This window comes from Syngnathoides biaculeatus, chromosome 12 (assembly GCF_019802595.1).
Source record: "Syngnathoides biaculeatus isolate LvHL_M chromosome 12, ASM1980259v1, whole genome shotgun sequence".
Taxonomy (NCBI): Eukaryota; Metazoa; Chordata; class Actinopteri; order Syngnathiformes; family Syngnathidae; genus Syngnathoides; species Syngnathoides biaculeatus.
In genome coordinates, this window is record NC_084651.1 from 9301349 (window position 1) to 9328919 (window position 27571).

At 41.5% G+C, this 27571-nt stretch overlaps 1 protein-coding gene across 3 annotated transcripts; it reads right to left on the reverse strand.

The window, feature by feature from the left end:
* Window positions 1-400: 400 nt before the first annotated feature.
* Window positions 401-26042, reverse strand: LOC133510223 (equilibrative nucleoside transporter 1-like). Of its 3 annotated transcripts, XM_061838019.1 has the most exons (13): window positions 16014-16169; window positions 15696-15798; window positions 14622-14703; window positions 13606-13787; window positions 11931-12070; window positions 10522-10692; window positions 9055-9152; window positions 8888-8969; window positions 8739-8821; window positions 4067-4175; window positions 3828-3913; window positions 3491-3690; window positions 401-2351 (listed from the first exon to the last, which is right to left on the reverse strand). In XM_061838019.1, the coding sequence occupies exons 2-13, from the start codon at window positions 15722-15724 to the stop codon at window positions 2240-2242; spliced, it is 1374 nt and encodes a 457-aa protein (XP_061694003.1). In that variant the 5' UTR covers window positions 15725-15798; window positions 16014-16169; the 3' UTR covers window positions 401-2239. The 3 variants fall into 3 exon arrangements, with proteins under 3 accessions (XP_061694003.1, XP_061694002.1, XP_061694001.1); XM_061838018.1 differs by lacking the exon at window positions 16014-16169 and adding an exon at window positions 25906-26042 and having other exon boundaries at window positions 8739-8969; XM_061838017.1 differs by having other exon boundaries at window positions 8739-8969.
* Between the last annotated feature and the right edge of the window lie 1529 nt (window positions 26043-27571).

Here is a 27571-nt window from a genome sequence, read left to right on the forward strand (position 1 = left end):
GTAGCCTCATTGAAACACCTCAAGCGCCGGTTTTTTTTACATTTAGCCTGCATGTTGGGAGTCGGAATCTTCAAATCAACTTTATACATTTTATAGCGAATCGAGCCTGTTTTGTGTGACTTTATTTACCCTTCCCGTTAAGTTGCTGTAGACGTTTGCTGAGCGAGGACGACAAAGTCATTGGGCTGAGTTGGGCGCAGGTGTGATGATGCCCGTACACCTTTTAAAAAAAAAAAAAAAAAAAATCATTTACGGTAATTTATTTTTGAATAAAGTGTTTACCTTGAGAATAAATCATTCGTTAAGACTCACTTTCGCCTGTGTTGTTTTTAAAACCACAAACTTGATGGACCTTGCGAGTTGGAACTGTGGTACCACAAATGAACGCGTGGGGGTGCCATAGCCTTAAAAATACATATATTGTCCTGTACTGCAAGTGAACGTAATGCCAACTCAAGTAAACAAAGCCAACTTGTGCTTTTTAAGCTTCTTTGCATCTAATGCATTCGAATACAAAATGAAGGCCACATCAGAAAAAAAAATAAACTATGCTCTATGCTATTGACAACCATACAAAAATAAACTCCGAGATGGTAAAAAAAATACTGGATACTCAAATGGCAGCAGTGACAGCAGGTGGAACATTGCAACACAAGAGACTTTGTTGTTCATTGAACCACGCTGAAGAGAAGCTAGGACGGTGAGGGGGCTATTAAACTATTAAAAGAAACTAATTGAGGAAAGTTAATACGATGCCAATTTTGGAATATTACGAGAAAACCTTTGGAAAATAGTCATGAGAATAAAGGTCATGAGAAAGTTGTAATGGAAGGCCGGGGGGGGGGGTTATTTTACAAGAAATCAGGAAACATTTACATGATGCATGCAGACAGAATATGACAAGGCATTTTATGAGACTAAGCTTCATTTTACACGTTTCCTGTAATGTACATTCATACTTCCTCAGAAATAGTTGAGAATTTAGGCAATTTTGAGAACCTTTTACTTTCCACTTGAACTAGATTAGCATGTGCTTACACAAGAAAAAGTCTGATTTTGAGTAGTTTTCTCAAATGAATTACAAAAAAATAAAATGTATTGAATATATACAGTATGTAAAGTCCATTTTGTATGAATAAAATCAAATAAATCTTATCTGCAATAGAGCTAAATTATTTACATTTTTGCTAGGTCTTAGTTGTAGCCCCCACCCCCAAAAAAGCTGTCCAAGAATAAAATGTTTCCCATCAATTTTCAAGCATCTTTAAAAAAAAAAAAGTCCCCTCACAAAAATTAAGGGTGAAATGTAATTTTATGACCCAAAAATAATACACAATACAAGTCATAATTCCTCAGAATAAAAACTTTTTAGACTACTGAATGACTTGTTTGTGGTAATATTAAAATAAACATCTTGGAAAATAGTCCTTCTTCTGAGAACAAAAGTTGTTATAAATTTACACCTTTATCCCAGCTAAATGTAGGAAAAATATTCATTTTTCACTCTTGTGCTATATCTACCTTTTCACAAGACAATGGAAAAGTACTTAGAATTAGCACCTGTGCTAAAAGACTCACAGCAATCCAGATAGTTCGTCCAATATTTTTGTGGTCCAACAAAAATAATCGTGATAATATTGAGAAAATGAGAATAGCGTCTTTAACATCACTAGAATTTTATGGGAATAAAGTTTCCATGTAAAATGACTTTATTCTCATGACTGTTGAAATATTACTACTTAATTCTTGTGAAAATTATGCCTTTTTTTAAATTTTCGTATAGGCTGGCAAAATTTTAGATTTTGATACTCCTTGCTGTGGCCTGAAGTAATCTATTTGTACAAGTATTTTTGAAACAAACAAAACTAGAACAAAATAGCCATAAATATATATTGAAAGGAGCCTCATTCGTAAAATGTCTCAAATAAGTTATAATCGAGGGAGGCTCTTGCCATACAATCGTTAGTCCGTCCTTATTTCAGTCGTTGTTTGAAAGAAAAAAAAAATATTGATGGTTACCAGGTTGAATGCTGAGTAACAACCAGTCAGCGCAAAAGTGTCAGTCCCTTTCTTAGCTTATGTGGTTGCCATGGGAAGGCCAAGTGGGGGTGGAGGGGGGGTGAATAGGGGGGCCTCTGGTCTTCCTCTCAGCGGTGGCCTTCACCCACAGTCACGGGAAGAATGGACTGCGTTACGTTGTGTGTGTGCACTTTGCAGTATGTACGTGGCAGCGGCAATTTTAGACGATAGCACGGAAGGCGAAGGAGATCGCGGCTCCCAGCGCCAAGCCCAGGGACAAGAAGAAGGCCATGACGGCCCCCGCCGTCTCCGCCTCCTGCTGTGACACTTTCCTGTAATACACACACACACACACACACGTAGCACTGACTTAAGTTTGTGTTGTTTTACAAACCCAATAAATACATTTCATTGACGTCACGCCGACCACTTTTTTTTTTTTTTTGTTTGTTTACAACACCATTTTGGATGGTAAGATCGTGTCTACATATCACGGCTAGGAAGCGATAAGCGTATACGTTAATGTTTTGGCGACAGTTATCGTTTGATATTTATCTTGAAAGAACTTTGACAAACGAACACTGTAACCAGAAGTGATGAAGGCACTCGTGCTGCCGCGAGGAATAAAGAATGAAGCCACATGTGTAACTCGAGAGCAAGTATAGTCTCGTTATTAGTAGATCGAGCTATAGTACTTCTCGTAAGTGTGGTGTGATTGTGATTGTGTCAACGTCCAGCCGGGCGCGATGAGATAGGAAGATAAGGAAGTGAGCGAGAGAGGTTGGCGGGGGAAAAAGCGTAATAAATATCAACCATGTTAAAAAGTACAGTTGGACTCACGTCTATGTTATTCAATAACATGACAGCAAAGTTACAACATGGTGTCAGAGTGATGGTAGCATAACTACGGACTCATGGGGGGCGGGGGCAAACAAGGACGACGACGGCGTACGTTCAGTGTTCCAAGCCTGAAGATGGACTGGGACTCATCCAATTTACCAGATGCGTGGCGGAGATTCAAGCAACATGCCGAACTCGTGTTCGCTTCAAACAGAGCTGAAGAGGAAAAGTGCAGTTAATCCTGCTGCGGATCGGAGATAAAGGAGGGGATGTCGGCAATACGTGGATACCCACCGGAGACGAAGGTAAGTCGCTAAAAACTTATTACGAAAAATCCTCACGAGTTGTATTGTAGTTTTGCCGTCCAGTGGGCATTGTAAACAAAAGTCATGTGACTCATGACGTCACGTGAAAAGTATCTATTCCAAGGAAGTTGGGACGCTGCGTTCAACATGAATAAAAGCAGGATGCGATGATTTGCAAATCATGCTCAACCTACGTTCAAAAAAGTATTCAATGAAATATATGTTGAAAGCGATTTGCAAATGTATTCCATTTTTACTTATATTCAACATAACATCCACACTTCATCAGAATTTGGTTTGTCGAGCGACGCTGGCGTTTTACTCACTTGGGTCCGAAGCACATGCAAAGGCTGGCCAGGTAGCCGTTGGAGAAGGCGAAAAGAACCATGAAGACGACGTACCAGGCGTCGTGCGAGAAGACGACGGGCAGGTAGTACCGAGGCTGCACGTTGCACAGCATGAACAGCGGCACGAACACCAGCCGCATGACCACCAGAGAGGGCAGCCACCGGCTGTCCTTGCCAGGCTAATACACACACAAACGCATCGTTTGATGGCGCTCGTAAAATCGCGGTACCGCAGCACGCTTACACAGTTACGGAGGATACGACACAATGACGTCTGCGCGGGTCTGATCAATGCGATCCGAGTTCCGATACTAACCCACATGCAGACGGCCGTCAGGCTGCGGCCGGCCCAGTCCATCACGTTGAAGAGAAGGAAACACGACACGGGGATGAAGTAAGTTTCTGAAAAGAGTGACGCTTGTAAAACACTTGCCTGAACACTTATATTACATTTATGTAAAACAGTGTACAGGATGTAACTTCAAACACTGGCAAAAGATTTAGAGCTTTTCACCACAGGATCAGTTTGACCCAGGATGATTTGGACTCGCTCACCCCAGCTGCCTTCACTGGCCACCGTGGACCTGACGTCGGCGGTGACGGCCGGGAACGTCCCGATGGTGACGGTGAAGATGAAGCACACGGACAGAGCCATCACCCAGATCTATGTCCGCAACAACAACATTCATCACTTCTTTTGTTGTTGTTTTTTAGTTTAATATACAGTTACCATAATTTCTCAAAAATAATGCACACATTTTTCCAAAAATATTTTCAAAAAGTTAATAGAGCGCATTATATTTAGGTATGGATGAAAATAATACACAGGTGCATAGAGTGGTAAAAAAAATGTATACATATACATTTCCATATGATATTCGATGTCTTATGTTACACATTTATATGACGGTAATGTGCGCTCAGCAACCTGAGCTTTTTGAGCTCCTCCGAGAGCTTGCATTTTACAATCGTTAGCGTAGCACGTTTGTTGCTACCGCACCAAAGACCAGAAGTGACTGCCCGTGATTTTGTTTTAATTTAAACAAAAAATGTCGACTACAACGACTAGTTGTGCAGCTGCTTTGAAAAGAAATGCGTCATCACTCGTGCCGATGACGCCGGCAAGCCGGAAGTCACGCCGCAGTCCAAAACAAGGATAGCTCGCCTCAATGGCTTCAGGTGGGTATCAAAACAACGTACACCGAGCGTCGCAGGGACATTAAAAAAATGGGAGGGTGCACACAATTGAAATGGTTACTTTTTTAAAAATGTACCCATTACGCTTGTTTCTACATAGTTTGAGCTCACGTTGTTTTTATAGCCACCTGACGCCATCGTGAAAGATGCAACAGATTGGAGCCGATCGGAGGGGAAAAGGTTGCGCTGCACAACCCAAACTCTTGGGATTACAAAAAAAAAATGTTTCAAGTCATTCATGATGACTTCCACAGCGATGCACCAAAGGTAGCTAGTATGGATCTTTTTCGGATAGGAGTCAGATGTTTATTTTGAAGGCTTGGACAAGGATGTGTAATGTAGTGGATAAACTGCACTTTGCACAAACATTTTATGCACAATGATTTAATGCAGTGTTTAATAAACAGTGTTACATAGTTTCTATTTTTATGACTGTAATATGTGTTAGCAACCGTATTAAAATGTTGTGCCATCATTGAGCAATTATTTTAGTTGGTTGAGGGATTCTGTTCTGACAATTACAGGGACCAGGACAAGCATGTCCTGTGGCCTGTCCCGAGCTTATAGTACCGCTACATCAGCACATGCACAATGATTATTATTAATGATTGTTGTACGGACAGTTTTTGGAAAAACAATACAAGTACAAACCTTATAAAATATAAATACGGATCATTCCTAATATTCTGAGCATATGGGTAGCAGCAAATTGGTGGTGCGCATTGTACATTGGTAGAAGTGTTTTCCAAGTTTTTTAGGTCAACTTTGGGGGTGCGCATTATACTTCAGGACGCATTATACTCGCGAAATTACGGTAAATTATTATAAGTTCACCTGTAAATGTTATAGTGCCTTTTGAGCTCATTCTAACAATGTGTTCCAGAAGCTCAATATGTTGCTTTTTGTGACTGTTGCCAGCAGGTTGTAATGTGCAACATTTACTCTGTTGTAACTTTTTGGATAAATTGTAATTACACACTACATTTAATTTGGAAACACTTCTCTCACTCCACTACTGCGCTACACGCCACTCGTAACTTTTATTTCTGATCAATCTCTCCTTGCACAGTCTTTTTGTTACAGCTTAGAGAGACTTATGACGACCGGGTGCTGTCGCATGACTAAATTTCACAAAGCTAATTTAACCACTACGTGACATGTTTGACTCCATTTCACCACTGAAGTTGGAACCAGGCAAGTCACATGACCACACACAACTCTGCAGTCGCACTAGGAAGCAAAGTTTTCAGTGTAATTTACACGATGCCTGAAAGTGTGACTTGCGGTCAAAAGAGGCTGAATACTCCTGGCCTGACATTCAGTGTATGTTTATCTAACAGACTATAAAAAACAACAGCTATGTAATGCGCTGTCATCCGTGTCTGCCTGAAAATGTCAACACTGCAGCCTAAAAGAGCTCCACTCTAAACTCGAGAAAGCACATTGCGGTTTCAAGGCAGTCTGTGCCTGGTGAGCCTTTTGTGCCGTTTCCATGCATGTAAACAAACATTCAATTTAAGGTACATTATGAAGATTAAATTACGGCCTCTTTATACTTCTCCTTATTTCGGCTTGTCCCGTTAGGGGTGGTCACAGGGTGTCATTTTTTTCCCATCAAGCCTATCTCGTGCATCTTCCTCTCTAACACCCACAGTCTTCATGTCCTCCCTCATAACATCCATCAACATTTTCTTTGGTCTTCCTCTCTCTCCCTCTTTTGCCTGGCAGCTCCATCCTGAGCACCCTTCTACCAATATACTCACTCTCTCGCCTCTGAACATGTCCAAACCATCTAAGTCTGCTCACTCTCACCTTGTCTCCAAAACATCCAACTTTGGCTGTCCCTCTAATGAGCTGATTTCTAATCCGATCCAAGCTGCTCACACCAAGCGAGAACCTCAACATCTTCATTTCTGCTACCTCAAGTTCTGTTTCCTGTTGTTTCTTCAGGGCCTCTGTCTATAATCCGTACATCATGGTCGGCCTCACCACTGTTTTATAAACTTACCCTTTCATCTTATCGGAGACTCTTCTGTCACATAGAACACCAGACACCTTCTGCCAACTGTTCAACCCCGCTTGGACCAGTTTCTTCACTTCCTTACCACACTCTCCATTGCTCTATATTGTTGACCTCAAGTATTTGAAGTCGTCCACCCTCGCTATCTCTTCTCCCTGGAGCTTCACTCTTCCTCCTCCCCCCCTCTCATTCACGCACATATATTCTCTTTTACTCTGGCTAATCTTCATTCGTCTCCTTTTTAGTGTGTGCCTCCATCTTTCTAACTGTTCCTCTGCCTGCTCCCTGCTTTCACTGCATATCTGCGAACATCATAGTCCAAGGGGATTCCAGTCTAACCTCATCTGTCAGCCTACCCATTACTACTGCAAACAGGAAGGGGCTCAGCGCGGATCCCTAATGCAGTCCCACCTCCACCTTAAATTCTTCTGACACACCAACGGCACATCTCCCCGCTGTTCTGCTGCCCTCATACATGTCCTCCACTATTCTACCATATTTCTCTGCCACACTAGACTTGGGCATGCGGTCCCAAAGTTCCTCTCTTGGTACCCTGTCATAGGCTTTCTCGAGGTCTACAAAGACACAATGTAGCTCCTTCTGAATTTCTCTGTACTTTTCCACATGCATCCTCAAGGCAAATAATGCATCTGTGGTACTCTTTATAGGCATGAAACCCTACTACTGCTCGCAGATACTTACTTCTGTCCAGTGTCTAGCCTCCACTACTCTTTCTCATAACTTCATTGTGTCGCTCATCATCTTTATTCCTCTATAGTTTCCAGAGTTCTGAATATCGCCTTTGTTCTTAAAAATGGGGACTAGCACATTTTTTCTCCATTCTTCTGGCATCTTATCTCCCTCTAGTATTCTATTGAATAAGTTGGTCAAAAACTCCACACCCACCTCTCCAAATTGCTTCCATACCTCCACTGTTATGTCAACGGCACCAGCTGTCTTTCCATTTTTCATTCTGTTCAGTGCCTTTCCAACTTTCCCCTTACTAATCATTGCCACTTCCCGGTCATTCACACTTACCTCTTCTACTCTACCTTCTCTCCAATTTTCTTTATTTATTAACTTCTCAAAGTATTCCTTCCATCTAATTAGCACACTACTGGCACCAATCGCTATCCTTAATCATCTTTACTTGCTGCACATCCTTCCCATCTCAATCCCTCTGTCTGGCCAACCTGTAGAGATCCTTTTCTCCTTCTTTTGTATCCAACCTGGTGTACATGTCGTCATATGCTTCTTGTTTAGACTTTGCCACCTACGTCGCATCTCCCGCGGCAAAATGCAGCTGCTACGCGTAGAATGCCGTGGAGATCGTCTCTCATGATTGGTCCGTTTTAGTCACATGCTGTGATAAGTACACAGCGTTTCCCTTGGTTCCACATACCACCTCCTTGATCGATTTTGCAGTATAATTAAACATACAGGTATCAACTGGACATCTATGACCATTTGTTCTAGCAGACACTGTTACACCAGTTATTCCCAACAGTGTGCCGGGGGTACATTGGTGTGCCGTGAGAGCGCTTCAAGCGTGCCATGGGAAGTTATCCAGTTTTATGTAATTGCTAAAAAAACATTTCCAAGAAATAATGTATCTTTATTCATCTATTTATGCCAGTGAGGCACAATACAGACAAAAAAAAAAAAAATCCTACTCTATTAGATGGCAGGAAGTACATACTGTAATTAATCTATCCATTTTTGGTGACCTTTACTTTTGTTGGTGTGCCGTGCGATTTTTCAATTGTAAAATATGTGCCTTGGCTCTATAAAGGTTGGAAATCACTGTGTTACACAGTCGCCATTCTTGTTGCTTTGTTCCTTGTTTACGGGAATGAAAGTAATAACACCTACTAAAGATGGCCAAACATGCAGAGGAACCTCCAGCCTGTGCTGTCTAAGGTTTTTACTGCAAATTTTAGAACGTAAACCATGCAAATGATGGAGGATTATTGTATAGGAAAAAGAACATTTTGGTTTGTTTTTTTTTACCTTGCGAAAGATTTTGACCACAGACACGTTCACTTTGCCGTCGTCTTCTGTCAGACTTGCCATCGGACGCTCCTTTCCATTCTCTGAGGGACAAGGGAACCCGCCGCTCTTATCAATACATATGAGCAAATGAATTAACAGGAACGTACCTTGTCTGAGAAGGTCCATTTTGTTCTCGTCATCAGCTGATGACTTGGACCGGTTACTTTCCATGTAGTACTGGAAAAACGCCTGATGAGCACAATAACAACTGGTACAATCCAAGGAGCAGGGAGAAAATTGAAGTGGAAAAAAATAAAAGCATATGAGGCCCTACCATCTTGGGCAGCGTGAGGTAGGAGATGATGGCGATGAGAATAACGAAGCACGCTGTGATAAAGTAGCCGAAGGCGCTCTCCCGCAAGGCCGAGTCGGCTGCAAAAAGATAACACTCACTTAAAACGTCCTGAGCAGACAAGAAAGAGATGTCATCATAGCTAACACTTTTCTATTTTATGATTTTTACACACTTGCTACATCTCATCAGTGGTGGCAAAAATGGTTTTGGAGAACTTCTTTTCAGACTTTTATGAAGTGATGGGACAGATTATTCCGATTATTTTGTTGTTGAAAAGACATACTGAAAGATTTGCTTGGACTTTAGGATTAGCTTCGAGTATCTTTATTCATTAGCAGCATCACTGTTGTGTTTGGTTTAGAAGTGTCAGATTCTTTTTTGGGTTGTCTGTTGTACAGTGAAGAAAATAAGTATTTGAACACCCTGCTATATTGCAAATTCTCCTACTTGGAAATCATGTGGAGGGGTCTGAAATTTTCCTCATAGGTGCATGTCCACTCTGAGAGAGATAATCGATAAAGAAAAATCCATAAATCACAATGTATGATGTTTTTAACGACTGATTTGTGTGATACAGCTGAAAATAAGTATTTAAGCACCTGGATTGTGACTGGGTCTTTCATCATAACAATGACCCAAAGCACACAGCCAGGTAAATCGAGGAGTGGCTCCGTAAGAAGCATATCAAGGCTCTGGCATGACCTAGCCAGTCTCCAGACCTGAACCCAATAGAAAATCTTTGGAGGGAGCTGAAACTCCGTGTTTCTCAGCGACAGCCCAGAAACCTGTCTAATCTAGAGAAGATTTGTGGGGAGGAGTGGGCCAAAATCCCTCCTGCAGTGTGTGCAAACCTGGTGAACAACTACAGGAAATGTTTGACCTCTGTAATTGCAAACAAAGGCTACTGTACCAAATATTGACATTGGTTTTCTCAGGTGTCAAAATACTTATTTGCAGTTGTATCACACAAATAAATCGTTAAAAAAATCATATATTGTGATTTATGATTATCTCTCTCACAGTGGACATGCACCTACGATAAAAATTTCAGACCCCTCCATAATTTTAAATGGGAGAACTTGCAATATAGCAGGGTGTTCAAATACTTATTTTCTTCATTGGATGGTGTTGTGTTATCTCATGTTGCGTTGTGTTTGGTTATACGTTTGCTGTTGTGTCATGTGGTTGTTTGGTGCCGTGTGGCATTGAGTGTTGTATGATGATATCGGTGTTTGTTTTGGTGTGGAATTTAGTGTCATGTTCTGGTGTTTGGAGTTGTGTTGTTTAGTGTTGTGAGGAAGATTGTGTTTGGTGTGGGTTTCTTTATTTGTTGTTGTGATGTTGGGTGTTGTGTGGTATTTAGTGTATTTGGTGTTGAAGGCATTTGTTTTTTTTTTGTAGTGTGTGGAGTTGGTGTTGTGGTGCAGTCTTTTGAGTTGCATGTACTGGATTTGGTGTCACTTGGCGTTATGTGTTTCATAGTGGCCAGGGCGCAGATCATGGAAATGGCGGCAAAGGTCCCAGCGAAGCCCTGGCCGCTCATGATGGGCGTGGTGTAGGCGGCGGGTAAGATCCCAGCTAGCCCGAACAGGCTACCCTGCAGAACCGCCCCGAACGCTAAGGGAGGAAAGACATCACGTGGTGAAGTTATGTTTTCGCATCAATTAAAAACAACACAGCCAAAGCCTAATAAGAAGTGGGACCGGAAGGAAAAACAATTCACATGAACATGTGCTCACATACAAAATGTTCACGTCAAAACGCCAGGAATGCGCAAGCGCTGGTATCAAAGCTTCAAGGCCACAGCCTCCTCATGGTCTAAATCAAACACGGCGAAGCTGAGGCTTGCTGCTCCCGCTGCTCTTTACAAACAAACACGCAGCGTGAGATCGCACACTACGCAAGAAACTCTGTGATGCAGAGTTTGTCTGGTTGTTTTCACAGGGTCTGAGGATGTGGAAATCATGGTTTGCAGTGTGGAAATTTGGAAGCGAAAAGGCTATCGGAAGAATAATAAGGGTAGGACACATTGTTATTATTTGTTAGGTTCAGGTTTGAGGATAGAAACAGCGCTTAAAATATTTGAACGTATACTCAAAGCCCGTCAGAGGCCGAGGGTGCTCATTTACTCAACTGCATTGGGGGGAGGGCCATTTTTATCATGATGTTAAAACTGAAAAATTCCCAGTGAAAATTAGATTTGAGTTAGATCATAAGATGGCATGCAGGGGAACAACCACAGTACAAATAACAGTGTCAGTTGGCTAAGGAGTTTTAATTCTTTCCGTCTCGTCGGTTACCAGTTAAAATGGAAATTGGTGAAATTTTAGTTGGCATGCTAAAACACAAGAGTATGAGTCAGTATTACCAGTGTATCACCGGAGTAATGTGGAAAAATAGTACAAAAGTTGCCAAAGCAGATCCTGCCTGAAAGCAGCACCCAATGTAAAATCTTGACAATATGTTAGCAGTTGGTATGCCAACATACAGAAAAATAACAGGTCGCACTAACCATTATGTTAGTTGAGAAATGTAGAGAAACAGCCTTCCATTCATTTTCTAAGGCGCTTCCAACAAACAAAATCTCCCAGAGCAGATGACACAGGATCATTCAGTCGGGCATCATTCCTAACGTGACGTGATGAAATGCTAATCTTACCACGCACAATAGTAACATGGACATTGTGGTATTGCCACGTTTCAATAAGAACGTAATGTCCAATCGTGAATGTGAAATTTACAACCTTAAGTAAGTCTCCGCACTTCTACTCACTTGAGAGACTTCTTATTTCGCTGCTGTTTTTGATTAATAATGTAACTCGGACCGCCATTCATATTGTGCCTTGGGGACTCACAATTGATGAAGATGATCTTGATCATGGTGAGGGTGAAGAAGGGCAGCGGGGTCACATCCACCTTGACAAGCAGGGCCGTCAGCAGGAAGACCACCAGGATGACCGACAGGCTGCCCGAAATACGCAGCTTCTGAGGGATCCTTAGCACAAACCGTCAGTGTGTAAATGTTGAACTACACCATAGTGGAGTGAAAGTACTCAGTGTGAATTTAACATTCGTGCATGTATATTTGGTTACAAAAACATAATCCGACCAAAATTAAAGCAAACATTGCATACACACATCACGTCACATATAGTGGTGTGGATCTTGGGGAGCACTGTAGCTGCAAACTGCAACTTCACAGTACAGTAATCCCCCACTACTTGCAGAGGGTAGAGGGGCTAAGCCGTACCGCGAATAGCACGCAACCCCGAGTCGTTTTTGGCCTCGATACAAATGTTTACAATGACCTACGTCAATAGTTTGAACTGTAAAAATACCACAAAGTTTGACCCAAAATCACTTTTATCATTTCAAATGTATTGCACAACATGACCCTTAAAAATAACGTTAAAGTTTGGTTTAAAAAAAATGTACATGAAGTGGGGAAAATGTGATTTTTATGTACCGTAATTCCCGGCCTACAGAGCGCATGCACCTGCTTACGAGCCTCACCGAGAACAATTTGAAATACCATTTGGTACATACAAACGCCGCAGCTGTGAAAAAGCTGCAAGTGCTCAAATTGAAACCCACATTGAAACACCACATATTTACAAAGACGGTGAACAGAGTTTAACTCTAGTGCGGCGCTAACGCTAACAGGGCCGGTTAAAATAAAATTTACCGGTAAATATCACTAAGACACGCCACTAACACAGCAGCAACACGCTAGCGCAGCGCTAACAGGGCCGGTAAAAGTAATTTCCTTAGAACATTTATTCCACCGGTCTCACTCTTACCTTTTCCACTCGGGTGCCCCCTTGCGGCCGTTAGAAAAAATGCACAAATTAGCCGCATCTTAAACCACAGGCTTGAAACTTTGTGAAAAAAGACGCAGCTTGTAGGCCGGAAATTACGATAACAGTTGATCAAGGGAATTTAATATAATGCTTATCTCAATTTTGATTGAAAAATTTACATATGAGTAAACTTATTTATTTATTGACTGAGTAATAAATGAAAGAAAATTGGTAAAATCCTCATACTAAGACATTTGTTTTTTTAATTTCTAATATTTTATCATTCATTGAATTTCTGATCAAGGAAATGTGGAATAAAGAACACTGATAGAATTATAAAATGAGAAAAAATTAATTGATGAGCGATTTAATTATCGATCAAGAAAATATAAAGTCCTAATCCCTCAATGATTTTGAAATTGTGAAGAATCGCAAGAATTTGTCCATTTCTTTTAACATCATCAGCACTACTTTCTGGTTCGTGGAGGACAAGGGAACAGACGGGTGGGCCAATCATGATTCTGTGGAGGTTCCCTTGATGGAGCGGCTCACACGGTGAAAAATAATCCATATTTATCCTGAGCCTCTCCAAGAATTAATGAGTTTGTCCTCGGGACCCACCGCCAATTGTATGCATCCTACTACTACCTTCCAAAATGGATGCTGATGGCCCAAGACTTTTGCATGCACTTTTCACACAACAGGAACTAGGCGTGTCAGCGGAGCTCACCTCTGGTGGATGAAGGAGTTGAGGCATGTGAAGATGAGCAGAGGCACCATGGCGCACAGCGTCATTACGTTGTTGAACTTGGACTCCAGGACATTGCGGGTGTCGCCCCCCTCCCGTGTGCCGTTGGCCGTCCGATTGATGGAGAGCTCGCTAGGCGGGTCTTTCAGCCTGCTGGTGAAGTACTGGCGAGAAATGACGCAAGAATTGTATCACAGGAATCGTTGAGTGGTAGCTCTTATAATTGCTGACAAGGAGAACAATGATTGGGCGTGAAAAACCGGGCCAGTGACAGCACAGAAGGCGAAGGCGAACTTCATGACAAACACAAACCATAGCGAAGTACAACAATGAATACTGCCTGACAATTATTGTAGGTCTCGGAAAAAAAAGGGGAAATTACTGAAATTGTACCAGATACAATATTACTGACATTTTATCGACGTAGGAATGGGCGATTAATCAGTTTAATCGACATATAATTTTCTGAGGGTGCCATCGATCTTTGGTAAATAAATAGATGAATAAAAACAAATGCAACAAATAAACTTCAAAGCCACCATTTTGTACTCTTCTGTTAGGGCAACAGGTGGAAATAAAGTTAATATGGACTCACGCTGATGAAAATTTGGAATTCTTACCGCTGCTATATCCAATGAAAATAAAATAATAATTAAAAAGTAGAAAAATAATCAAAATAAATGGTTTTATGTACTCAATTTAAAAATGTTTTTAATTAAAATTAAAAAATAAATGTACATATAATTTACAATGGAAAAAAATACAAATAACTACAAAAAAAAAACGTTTTAGCTAATTTCCCTGAAATGATAGCTTTTTGTGACAAAAAAGCCAAAAAAGAAGACAGTTTTTTTCTACCTGTGTGTGCCTACATTAACTGAGAACGTAGCTAAAGTTAAACTCAGTTGTAACCAGGTTATTACTAGACCACACATGAGGACTATCACTTTCTTCTCTCTCTCTCTGTGTGTTGGGGTGACATCAGGCTTTTGGCATACCATGGTGGCTGTCATGAAGAAGTTCCATGGCAGAAGGGTTCCCAGTCCCAGAACAAAAAAGATGATCCATACTGCATTGTATCTGAGAAACACATGAATGAATACAAGTCATATTCACGCCAATCCGGGATTTTGGAAGCCTACTTTAAGATGGTGTTTTTTTTGTCTCTTTCGATCAAATTTAAGACCAATGTGACCACTATAACTTCAAAATCAAATCATAACATTATATCACCTTTTTGTATTGACCTGCTTAAAAATCTTAAGTTAGGTCATTAAAAGTAAAAAAAAAAAATAATAATTCATCAACCTTATTCTCCAAGAATTTCTTCTCCATCTCCTATATAATAATGATAATTATATTTTTTGAGGATTAGTTTTAGAACGGTTCACATTGAGCAATGTACATAGACGGTTTAAAAAAAAACAACTAAAATTTTGAGATACAATGTAAAATAAGTATGAATCATAATCCATTAATCAAAGCTGCATTAATTTCATCTTAACAAAAAATCGGCATCAATTGTGATTTGTCACCACAATTGGACAAAATGGCCTGTTCGTAACGTTTGAATAAATTCTGTAGATTTAACAATCGTTAACATTTAAACATAATTGCGAGCCTTATAATTTGATCTGATTTAAGAATTTGTGAGTAGCTTCTTAGTGTATTTGTATTTTTTTAAGTTATCCATCAATTTTCATTACCCCTTATCCTCATTAGGGTCACAAGCACGCTGGTGCCTCTCTCTATATCCTCCTTTGCTAGATTTTAAAGTCAGTACAATACAAACAAAAGCACCAACACATTTTAGTATACTTTGTTGTCTGCCAGTCTACTTTGATGTTTTTATGATTACGCTTTTATTTCATCACGACTTTGACATTGTCCTCTCATTAAAAAGTAACTTTTGCTGAGACGTTTACTCGCACATAAGCAAAATTTCAGCCATTCCATTTGTATTTTAAGAAACTGGAGAGACATAAAATAACGTTATCTGTAAGATTATTTGGAAAATTTAGTTGACAATCAAAACGGCAAAATAATTAGAAGAATCGCTGCTTTTATCTTACTTGTCTCTGGGCGAGTTGATGGGGGTCATGGTTGTTCGTTACGTCTCAAACACTTGTGTAATGCGGTCTAGTCGGGGGTTTTGATCAGGACGGCACAGCGGCTCTGGAAAAAAAAAGATAACAGATGCACGAAAACAGTTTTTTTTTTTTTTTTATCATCAGGGGCCAGAGATGCACACCTCCTCAGAAATGTGAACATTAGCACGAGACAAATGGCCAAAGTTCAAAGTGGAGATGTAAAGAATAAACACATTGTGGTGTTTCGAATAGTTAAAGATTGAAACAGGATAAAAAAAAAATGTCGTAATGTCAACTTACATAACCACTGCAGTAGACAAGAACCACAAATATAGCCCTGGTGTAAATTCCACTTCCCAAAAAAAAAAAAAAACTTGCAAAGCACTGGTCTCCTGTAGTGCACAGCATAGAGCAAAGTGCCTGTGATGCTTTTTTCTCAAAAGTGGACACACTACTTACTGTCTCTCTTTTTGGGACTTGCCTCTCCTCTTGCCACTCCCCCCTTCCTCCACTAAACCCTTAGAACTCCTTTTGACATTCTTGGCCAGAGATCGCCACGAATATTTAAGAGGACGTCAGCTTGAAGGTTGTTTCCCCGGCCGTCATTTTTCCGCACCGCCTCTCTTTTCAATTTCTCCCTCCATTAAGCAGCAAATTTCACATTGATGCGTCACCTCGGAGTGTCATCAGAGGTGCCCGCAACTTCTTCTCACTATGAACAGGCAATCATGTAATACCTCCACTGAATAAAATGGTTCATTGAAGAGTCCTGAAACTGCAGGCAAGTGAATTACGAATTTTCAGGGGCGGTGCCATTTTCGCCAGTCGCATGGCCTATGTACGCGGATGTGACGTGTACCATGGCGCAACAAAGGCTTGATTACAGGGGACACTGTTTATCCCCAGCGCTGATTTCTCATACTTATCCTCATCTGATGAAGAAATAGCAGTATGGGTTGATCGGGAAGACAGAGGAATACTTCCATAAATATTTGAACCTGTTGCTGTAATTAATGTTGAATATTCGGATGGTTCTTCGGGCAGAATGACGCGGAGTCTGACGACTCGGAGGTCTACGCGCGGGACATAAGTGCACAAACAAAGGCCCCCAGGAGCTCCGGGCCGGAAGCCGCGGATGGTTCTTTGGACGGGAATGACGCAGAGACAGACGAGCGGGCCGCGAGCCGAGCTTCAAGACGGCGGAGGCTGTCAGCCCGGGACCCCCAAGCTCCAGCGGTGGAGGCCTTTAGCCAAGCTTCTTCCCAAGCATTTGATACTGCTATTTCTTCATCAGATGAGGATAAATCTGAGAAATCAGCACTGGCCATGATTGTGTAGGAACGTAACAGAACTTTTGCGCACATGACACATCACATCCGCACGTAGGTCATGTGACTCGCCAAAATGGCGGCGACCGGGAGCATTCAAAATTGCTGATAAGAATATTCTCAAAACAACCTTAAATGATATCGGATTAAGCTAAAATTTTCTAGGTACAGTGCATATGACATGCCCTATCGGATACATAGTTCATTCAATCAACAGATTTCCCCTTTAAGCATTTTCCCTCGCATTAAAAATCAGTAAAGGCCCAATTCTCGGAAGTTTCAAAAGATTATTCTGAGCAATTGACCTGTGGCGTGAGTTGTGATAAGTGTGATTTTTTTTTTTTAAACTTCCTCGTACTGCTTGCAAAACTGCTGGTACCAACGATCCTAAGTTAAACCAGCTCAACATTTATGGCGGTTTGATCAACACTGTTGCCTTACACAAAGAGAGGGGAAACTTTTTTTGTGTGTGTATGTACAAGTCCCACACCACAGCAGAAATGACAAAAAAATAGTTTGCAACTGCAATGCAATAACGAGACAGGGAATTGTTTGAAATTGTAAAGGGGAAACGCATGTCTCTAATTGTTCACCCTCATTGTTATTGATGTACAATGTGACAAGTTGTTTCTCTACCAAGACAGACATCAATAAAGAGTGCTTTAAGTGATAAAAATAGAACATTTTCCCACTTTAACCAAAGTCAGTCGAAACTTGTCCCCCCTCCTCTTGCCCAAAGTCAGCTGGGATGGGCTGCAGCTCAGCCGATAACCTAATGAGGCAAAGTGGTGTGCGTAATGGATGATGGAACATGCTAACTGATTTTTGGGTCTATTTCAATGCCATTGACAGCTGTTGAATTTAAATATCCATGTTAACATGGAGGCGGCACGGTGGAACAGCTGGTAAAGCATTGGCCTCACAGTTATGAGGACCCGGGTTCGATCCTGACACCGCCTGTCTGGAGTTTGCATGTTCTCCCCGTTACCTACATGGGTTTTCTCCGGGCACTCCGATTTCCTCCCACATCCCAAAAACATGCAACATTAATTGGACGCCCTAAATTCCCCCTAGGTGTGATTGTGAGTCCGGCTGTTTGTCTCTACGATTGGCTGGCAACCAGTTCAGGGTGTACCCCGCCTCCTGCCCGTTGACAGCTGGGATATGCTTCAGCACTCCCCCCGACCCTTGTGAGGATAAGCGGCAATTAAAATGGATGGATGGATGTTAACATGGAGGACTAGCAATGAATGAGTTTTAAGGTACTCCCACAAATGGACCTATTAGGTTCATTGCCATACTTTTCTGTAAAGCAGAGCAATGATTACCATTAATAACGGCATTGATTATATGACACGCCTGGAATGCCTGGATTATATCATGCATTAACAAGCATACTACTGCTTTTGACTAAAAGTCCTTGGTATTACAGTATTTCTTTATACTTTTCAACAAGATGAGAGAGGGTCTGTTCTGAACTCCTGTTTCAATGCCATAGTGTCGTATTGAGGTAAGGATGCTCACCTTTGAATAGCTGACGTTTTAGTCATTATTCTTCAGGCCGCAAACTAGTTGAGAGCGATGCACTACGCTCCACTTCGACCCAGTTGCCTTCAGACGCCTTTAATCAACCATCTATTAATTGATTGCGATGCCCTTTCCAAGTACAAGTTGGTTTGTGATTGCACTTGATACTAGAAAATTTTGGATGACCATTAAGTGAACAGTTGTTAGGGCTGTCACGATAATTATTATATCGATTTTTGTTTCATAAAATGGGCATGATGGTTTTTCTGCACTCGATAAACTACGTCATTAGGCGCTGGTGGGGTGAAGGAACACCGGTTAGGTTAGCGGATTGACAGGTGAAGGGATCCATCGTCTTCAGCGGACGAATCACAGTGTTGCGGCTCTTTATTTCTTCATTTCAGACACAGTTGTGCAGAAAAACAAATGAAATGATTAGGGAAAATGTATCGTCTTCATTGTCACATGCCTAATTCTTGTCTTAATTTAGATTTATCAGGGGCCAAAAGATGGTCGATCAAACATGGGGGTGGTACCCACTTTGAGAAGTCAAGGAACCTTTGGGGACAAAGACTGCAACACTGAACATTTAATTGGAACCTTTTCGCTCCAGGAACTACAAATACCGATAAGTTCCTACAACTACAAAGGTTCAAATGTCATACATTAAACTGTTGTGGTAATTCCACATGAAAGTCCTCATAACACAACAATGTGTTATCGTTTGGTGATATGCATCTAATGTCAATACACTTGTGTTTCCATACCCACCCCCCAACAGACATACAAACACCTGACATCATCATGATTATGCTGTCAGAGCGCTCCATACGATGAGCATTTAAAGGGGAATTCCGGTGGTTTGGATTAACAATGTGTCCAATAGGTCATGTCATATGAACTGTATCTTGAAAATGTGATGTTAATCCTCTCTCATTTAATGGTGTTTTGAGAATACTTTTTTATCGGCAATTACGAATTTTCAGGGGCGCTGCCATTTTGGTGAGTCACATGACCACCATGCCCGGATGTGACATATTACGTGCCGCAACAAAGGCTCAAAGGCTCGATTACAATTGGACACAATTATGGCCAGCGCTGATTTCTCAGATTTATCCTCATCTGATGAGGAAATAGCAGTATCGGTTGATCGGGAAGACGGAGGAATACTTCCATACAGATTTGAACCTCTGGCTGTAAATAGTGTTGAATGTTCGGGTGGTTCTTCGGACGGGAATGACGTGGAGGCTGACGCGCGGGACATAAGTGCGTAAACAAAGCCCGCCGGAGCTCGCTCGCAGAACGTCGCCAGAGGTCGCTTGTGGCTGGTCCCTCGCCGCCGAAGCTCGCTCGCGGCCCACCACTGGAGCTTGTTCGTGGCCGGTCGCCTCCACGTCATTCACGTCCGAAGAACCATCCGAACATTCAACACTATTTACAGCCAGAGGTTCAAATCTGTATGGAAGTATTCCTCCGTCTTCCCGATCAACCGGTACTGCTATTTCCTCATCAGATGAGGATAAATCCAAAAAAATCAACACTGGCCATAATTATGTCCTAAAGTAAGCGAGCCTTTGTCAGGGCACGTTACACGCCAAATATGGTCATGCGACTTGCCGAAATGGCGGCACCCATGAAAATTCATAATTACCAATAAAAATCTTTACAAAACATAATTAAATGAGAGATTTTCAAGATACAGTACATATGACATGACCTATTGATACATTGTTAATCCAAACCACTGGAATTCCCCTTTACATCCTTCTGCAAATTAAGAATCACGCTACCATGTGAGCCAGACCACTGTAGACTAATAATGTTTGTGACATTGCAGGTTAGCCTTGCTTACATTCAGGGGTATGAGTCTCTCTTTCATAGTTAAACCAAAGCAGCAGCATAGCTTTTTGTTTTCAGCGACATAACTTCACTGGACGGCCAAGAATCCTGCTAAGCGTCCCTCTTTTGGGTCACCGTGTCATTAAATGCAGGCCAGCTGGCATCACTCGCCTCGCTGTTGAAATGCAGCACACACATTTTGGGAGTCTGCGGATTTGGCATTGAAGTGGCAATCGGTAATAAACTCAGGCAATGCCCATCGGGAAAGGAGTGGGGAGGCGGAATCACACCATTTGATTAGGTACAGGTGCAAGCGACGAACAGGAATACTATTGTGTTCCTCATCAGTCTAGAATAGAACAACATTTTCACAAAAGGTCAGCCCTTTATAGAATGTGTACACACTTAACTGTATTGGCATTTATAATGACCTCGCTAAAAGGCCAGTCCACACACGCAGAGACACAACAAGGTTGATTCATTTGCACGTCATTGCGAACATAAACATACAAGCATAACATTGTTCTATACCCAAATGCGACAGCTTTGCAATGTAACATTGCCCATCTGTTTAGAATACCTGCTTCTGTTTGGGGCTCGTTTGGGGAAATTCGCAAGTATGAGTTCGTCATTGTAGAAGCCCTCAAACCAAAATGGGTGACTACCTGTTAAATTCAGTCATGGGTCTTTGAAACTTTTCCTCATGTTCTATTGTGAGACTGTTGCCCCTATTTTGTGTCAATCAGTAAAGCTGGCATTATTGGTTACTGTATGGAGGATTGTATTTACATTTTTAGGGACAAATTGTGTTCGGTGACAATTTTTTTTCCCGTAAATCCAAAAGGTTTTAGGTTTGCTTAAAGGGAAGCTTTTTTCAAGTGTTTTCTTTTTACTGAAAGGGAGCAGGGGGCAATGATTAAAATTAGAAAAATGTTGAATTTTATTTGCAGGCCAAGTGGTCAGCGCTAACTTAAAGTGTAAGCAAGCTTTGAAATGATCGAAATATTTTGTGGCCACGTAATGGTGTTACGATGCATGTATGCCCACCCGATTTCATGCCAATTGGTAAAGCTGATGTTAGGAGCTCATTTGTTCCAACTTTCCACGTTACTGGGTTGTGTGTGTCGTGTTGGGGATTTCTAAAATGCACATTTTGCAGCCATTTCCCCCCACCTCCCAAAATGAAGCGTATTTTGCAGTGACAAAACCTTCAAATAGGGGATTCATTGACAGAGTAATAAACAGCAACTTCAAATGGCTTCCATGAAACGACCAAACATATAAAATCTTGCTTCTTGTGTGGTATCTCATCCAAACATCTCCACATAACTCCAATGCTTGTATTATTTTGCAAACGGCAAAACAAAGCGCAATGATTAATGGTGCGGCTATTTTTCAGTGCACTTTCCCACTGACTGTATGATCAGTGTCACGTCATGCTCACACAACAAATCATTATTGTGGAAACGTCCACAGAATGCTCGCGACCAGTTGATTTAGTGGTCACGTGTGATTTTTTTGGGGGGGGTTTTTGGCTGAGGTCCACAGTCAGCAGTTAGCCCTTCAAGCTGCCATTTCCGCTACTTGCACAAGCAGGGCCAAAACGATTCATCTAAGAGGAAAAAAACAATTCCACAGTTTAAATGGTTATTTTTTTTCGCAACAAAAAAAATAGACCTCTGTTTGGTGAGCATACTAAAGATGAGGTACATTTTTTTTGTTTTTGTTTGTGATATTTTTTTTTAGGGGGGGGGGTGATAAAAATGTGATGACCATAGACCCGAAATTAATTAAGGAATATTGCCCTGGCTGCTCAACACGTTGTGCCTAAAGTGACAATCATTCAACACAAAACAAAAAGAACGGACGTACCAAATAAGAAGTGAAGAGTTTTGACTCCTTAACCACCTTCACTTCATTCACCCTCCATCACAAAGACACTGAATAGATTTTTTTCCTTCAGCTTTGTCTTTGGAATCAATGGCCCCACCGGTCTTTAAATCCCTCCCAAAAATTCCAGCCGATCAGACAAGACTGGGACAAAGCCCATCAGGTTTGTTGATTCAGAAGAGGAAAGCCACACGTCTATCACCCCAGACAGGATCTAATCACCTCATCCATCACAGACACTAATCACCATTGATCACCATTTTTTCCTCACAAGGCTTCACCAACAAAGGTGTTGGGAAACAAAATCGAGTCCCTTTCAATTCAAGGTCAAGTGTCACGAAATGCATGATTTTTATTATGTCATTAATGAAAAAACAGCAGCCGGTATGGACCCATCCCTTTTTTCACCATAAAACATGATTTTGACGTATATGGCTTTTTGTAACTCTCGCCATGAAAATCCTCTAAAGGGATTTGTTTTTGAGAGGAAGCAGGAAGTGACGTACAGGGCAGTAGCCCACTCAGACGGGCTCGTTTGTTTCTATTAGTTTTACCTGCGGGAAGGCAGCTCTTTGTTCCTTCACGTTAGCCAAAATGCCGGCTCGTGATATTGCTGGATATTGCTCGAACACTCAGGAGGATGGATTCGCTCTCCATACCTTTCCAAAACACCTGGTTCGTTGTGAAAAATGGATTGCACGGGTGCAAAGGACAAGAGCTTTGTGGGTTCCAAATGACAGGTAGGTGTGTGAATACAGCTACTAAAAACAATAATAGTTGGGTGAGGAAGTAAGCATTTCCGTGAGTCAGGCGTGCTAAATGTGTCGATGTGCCACCTCGGCCAAAGCCGTGATCAGCGGACGGGGTGGCTCAGGGCGATGAGCCACCGCGGAGGTGGATCGGACGTGGAGGCAGTTTGGCCGTGACGTCATCGTCGCTCACGGGCGGGGACCCCGTTGTTCATTGCCGCCGCGGAGGTGGATCGAACGGGAAGGTGGTTTGGCCGCATGAGGTTTGGCCATGATCCGCATACCATCTAAATATGGCTCGAAACAGGGTAATAGTGCCCCGGTCACTTCACTCGGTTGTAAGAAGTTCTCTTCTTCAGAAAGAGTTTCCGTGTCAGAAGGAGCGACTTCGTCTCCCAAAGTAGGTGGCACAGCGTGTTTTCAATGGCGAATGTCCCAGTGTGACATCACGGACAGAAGATGCAGCCTATATAGCGACTACTTGGATGTCAAATGAGACTTCCGCAACTTTGAGCATGGATGACGCGCTCTTCGCTCATATTTATTTTTTCATATAGACATTGAAGTGAATAATGTTATATGTATTTTTCATTACAATATCTATTTTAGAATGCTAATAGGCATGACACTTGACCTTTAAGTGCAGTCACTCAATTTCTTTTGGTTCTCATCCTGACTGGTGGACTGTACATGAGTATTTTTTTACTCATGGGCTGTAACTTGGTTATTAATTTGGATCTTGAAAAGGTTTGACTAAGATGAGCAAACTTTTTCGATCCATCCATCCATTTTCTGAGCCGCTTATCCTCGCAAGGGTCGCGGGAGTCCTGGAGCCTATCCAGCAAAGTGAACAAAAATGACATTTAAAAATAAATAGATGAAGTCGTTATATCAGAATAAGAATTGAGAGCTTCTGTGTCAATATGGGCAAAAATGATGCAAAAATGCACACTTAAGGATGAGTCAAGGCATTAAATGTTAGCAGTGGGCTGCTGCTGCTGTCTCATCAGCTGTTCTTTCCTCTTGGAGAAAACAAAGCCCCCCATTCTGACTCCTCGTCCTTGCGTTGGGTCCAATGTGTTCAACACAAATAGCACAGGCACGTGTGACGCGGCGGCCGGCCAGGAAAGTGCTTGGATTGCTCTTTACGTGACTTGTGTCACCATTCTGATAACATCCGGTACTTGATTAAAAAAAAAAAAAAGAAAAAAAAAAGGCTGAGAAGAATCTGATTTTATCAGGCATCTCCCTGATCACCATCAGTCCTGTTTTCGGTAATCACTTTTCAACCTTTCCAGAAGGTCACATCACATTACTTTCCCATGTGACGGTTGACCACAAGAAAATGGTATCAAGCTAGTACTAGCACGCGCACACGCAAAACTACTTACACAGAGACATGTGGTTGCCTGCAAGAAACAATATTTCTCACTTGAGCTTCCGATAGTTCTTTTTTTAAGATAAACCTATGAAAAATGTGAATAATCCACCACAAGAACCTCTATTTAAACCTGTGACATTTTCTGATTTGCAATCATGGTCAAGATCCACAAAAGGCTTTCCTAGATTTACTGACCATAAGTACACCATTTTATTGCTGTACCGGCAAATTAAATGGCAAATAAAATATATAAGACACTAGGTCATTAAATATATATTTTTAAAAAAAAACGTGAAAAATAGTTAGCCTGATTGATAAATCACCGAAATGGCAACTAGTGACTGATTTCGGGGCCAGCGTACTTCAGTTTCTACAAATTTTGTTGTCACATTAGCTGTACACTTGTCCACCTTTGTCACTCTTTACAGCTTTTGGCAGGCAATAAAATACACAAAGGGCTGAAGACTGAAGACATTCAATAATTTCAAGCAAGATGAGAAAGTGGTTGAAAATGAAAAACAAAATGGCAACAGGGGATCCGATTAACTGCCATTTGATGCCCGCATACCTCATTTTCTACATATTTGGTGTCAGATTATACTGTACGTACACTTGTCCATGTCACTTTAGCCACTTTCTAGTGACAGTATGTTACAATGAGGTAAAGAATACAGATGGGAATCAGTTATTAACCATGAACAAAATGGCAACTCGTTATTCCATGAAGGGCCATTGTGGGGTCCCAGTACCTCTATTTCTACACTTTTGGTTGTCACTATTATGGCTTTTGAGTGTAAATTAAAGAGAAAGGTGAATAAAACTATAATAAGCTGTAGTAACTGTCCATGTCGATTTTACAAACAGCTTATCCTCATAAGATATATACAGAAAAATTGAGAACTAAGGAGGACCATGTTATTTGTCTTCAACGGCCAATTTGGGTCAAGTGTACCTCAGTTTCTAGACACTTGTCCACATTTGTCACATCCACGGCTATCAAAGAACCCCGATACGTCACGGACACCTCTAATGAAAATTAGTTTCATCATCTCTCCGTTAATAAGGTTTTTAATTTGTAACCAACGGCCACCACGTGGTCGTACCAAGCACATGGTGCACCTAGCAATTAGCAATTAGCCAAGAAGGTTAACGCCACACGTCGCTTGGCGCTAAATTTAAGTCGCCTTAAAAAAGGCAGCGGTGTTGGCTCGAGTTTCACCCGGACGCCGGGGCGACCGACCACCACGCTTGCCCTCCTCGCTCTTTCCTTTCACAGCACCCACTACACGCGCAGTCCACGGGTTCGGTTCAGACCAAACAGCGCAAAATTGATGAAGTTGTACGTGGAATTAATCCGCGAATTCGTGTGCGAAACGGCGAGTTTTCAACGGGGTTCGAGCTGACCAACGGGACTCGTAGCGGGTGTCACAATGAGTGATAGCGGCGAGTCTTGTGTGGAAAATGTAAAATGATCTTACCTTTTTTCAACGGACCGCGTGGACTTTGTTTTGCATGCGCCCGTTCGTGCCTGGGTACGTACGCGTGTGTGTATCCACAGCGCCAGTGGCGCTTGACCACTACGCAATGCCTTCAGGGACTTCTTGGGAGGTGACCGGGCGGCGGCCGGGGGCGGGGGGGGGTTTAAAAAAAATAAGACTGTCCAGACCGATGCTCTAAAGCGAACCTAAAATTATACCATTACATTAAATCAATCTTTTCTTTTTCCTTTTTTTTTTGTATTGGTGATACGAAAATGACTCTATATAGATAGATTAACCGTACGGAGTTCATAAATTGGGAAATTCCAATTGTCAAAAAATAACAGTAAACGTATCATAAAGGGTTGGATTTCATAGAGGTTTGGAAATTAATAAATGTATGCAACGTATAACATATATATTTGGAAAACTACTTGGAAGCTACTGTATTTTATTATGGAAATAGGAAAGAATTTAAATAACTATTTAAATGTACGGATTACAGTGTTCTGCAAGATAATGCTACAGGATAACAGGTGAAAAAGTGGAGAAATGGTACACATGTGATCAAAATGGTGCCATTGTTACCGAAATAATCCATACATCCATTTTCTTTGCCGCTTATCCTCACAAGGGTGGCGGGGAGTGCTGGAGCCTATCCCAGCTGTCAACGGGCAGGAGGCGGGGTACACCCTGAACTGGTTGCCAGCCAATCGCAGGGCATATAGAGACAAACAGCCACACTCACAATCACACCTAGGGGCAATTTAGACTATCCAATTAATGTTGCATGTTTTTGGGATGTGGAAGGAAATCGGAGTGCTCGGAGAAAACCCATGCTGGCACCGGGAGAACATGCGAACTCCACACAGGCGGGGCCGGGATAGAACTCGCGTCCTCAGAACTGTGAATCCAACACTTTACCAGCCGATCCACCGTGCCACCTATCAAACTAATATATAATCATAATTTCACTTTTTCCAATCAGGACAATGTTACCATGATACTTCAAGGATTTTACCAGGATCCATTAAAATATTGCAAAAGATTGCATTCTCTCAGAACACTGCCGTTCTTTCTGAAATAACTCATTTGCTTACATATTTGTTGCTATATTATTTTAGCATTATCTTTAGAATACAGATGAAAAATAAAACATTGTATTTTAACAAAAGGAATGTTGAAATTCACATTAGGCTCCTTCTCTGTACGTTTAAGTTTGAAAATGAGCATTACATGTGTAAAACCCCTTTTTTTCAATGCATATTCACTTTTTCCAAATAATTCTGTTATATTGAAAACAAGCCAAACCCTTAACAACAGTCACCACAAAAAAAAAAAAAAAAAGCACGGGGAAAACATCAGTCATCTTGAGTCACATCATCTGTGCATCTTCACCGCACCAGTGTTTTTAAAATCCAAACACTAGACTGTTGACATTGGACGCGAGAATGGATGCGCCATAGTTACAGTGAAGAAAATAAGTATTTGAACACCCTGCTATATTCCAAGTTCTCCCACTTAGAAATCATGGAGTGGTCTGAAATTTTCATTGTAGGTGCATGTCCACTGTGAGAGAGATAATCTATAAATAAAAATCCAGAAATCACAATGTATGATTTTTTTTTTAATGATTCATTTGTGTGATACAGCTGCAAATAAGTAT

Coding starts and splice junctions, on each gene's coding strand:
- LOC133510223 (XM_061838018.1), bottom strand. CDS start 15,724: ATGACCCCCATCAACTCGCCCAGAGACAA. Junction 3,691..3,827: donor TGACGGCCGTCTGCATGTGG/GTTAGTATCGGA, acceptor TGTGTGTATTAG/CCTGGCAAGGACAGCCGGTG. Junction 2,352..3,490: donor TGCATGTGCTTCGGACCCAA/GTGAGTAAAACG, acceptor TGTGTATTACAG/GAAAGTGTCACAGCAGGAGG.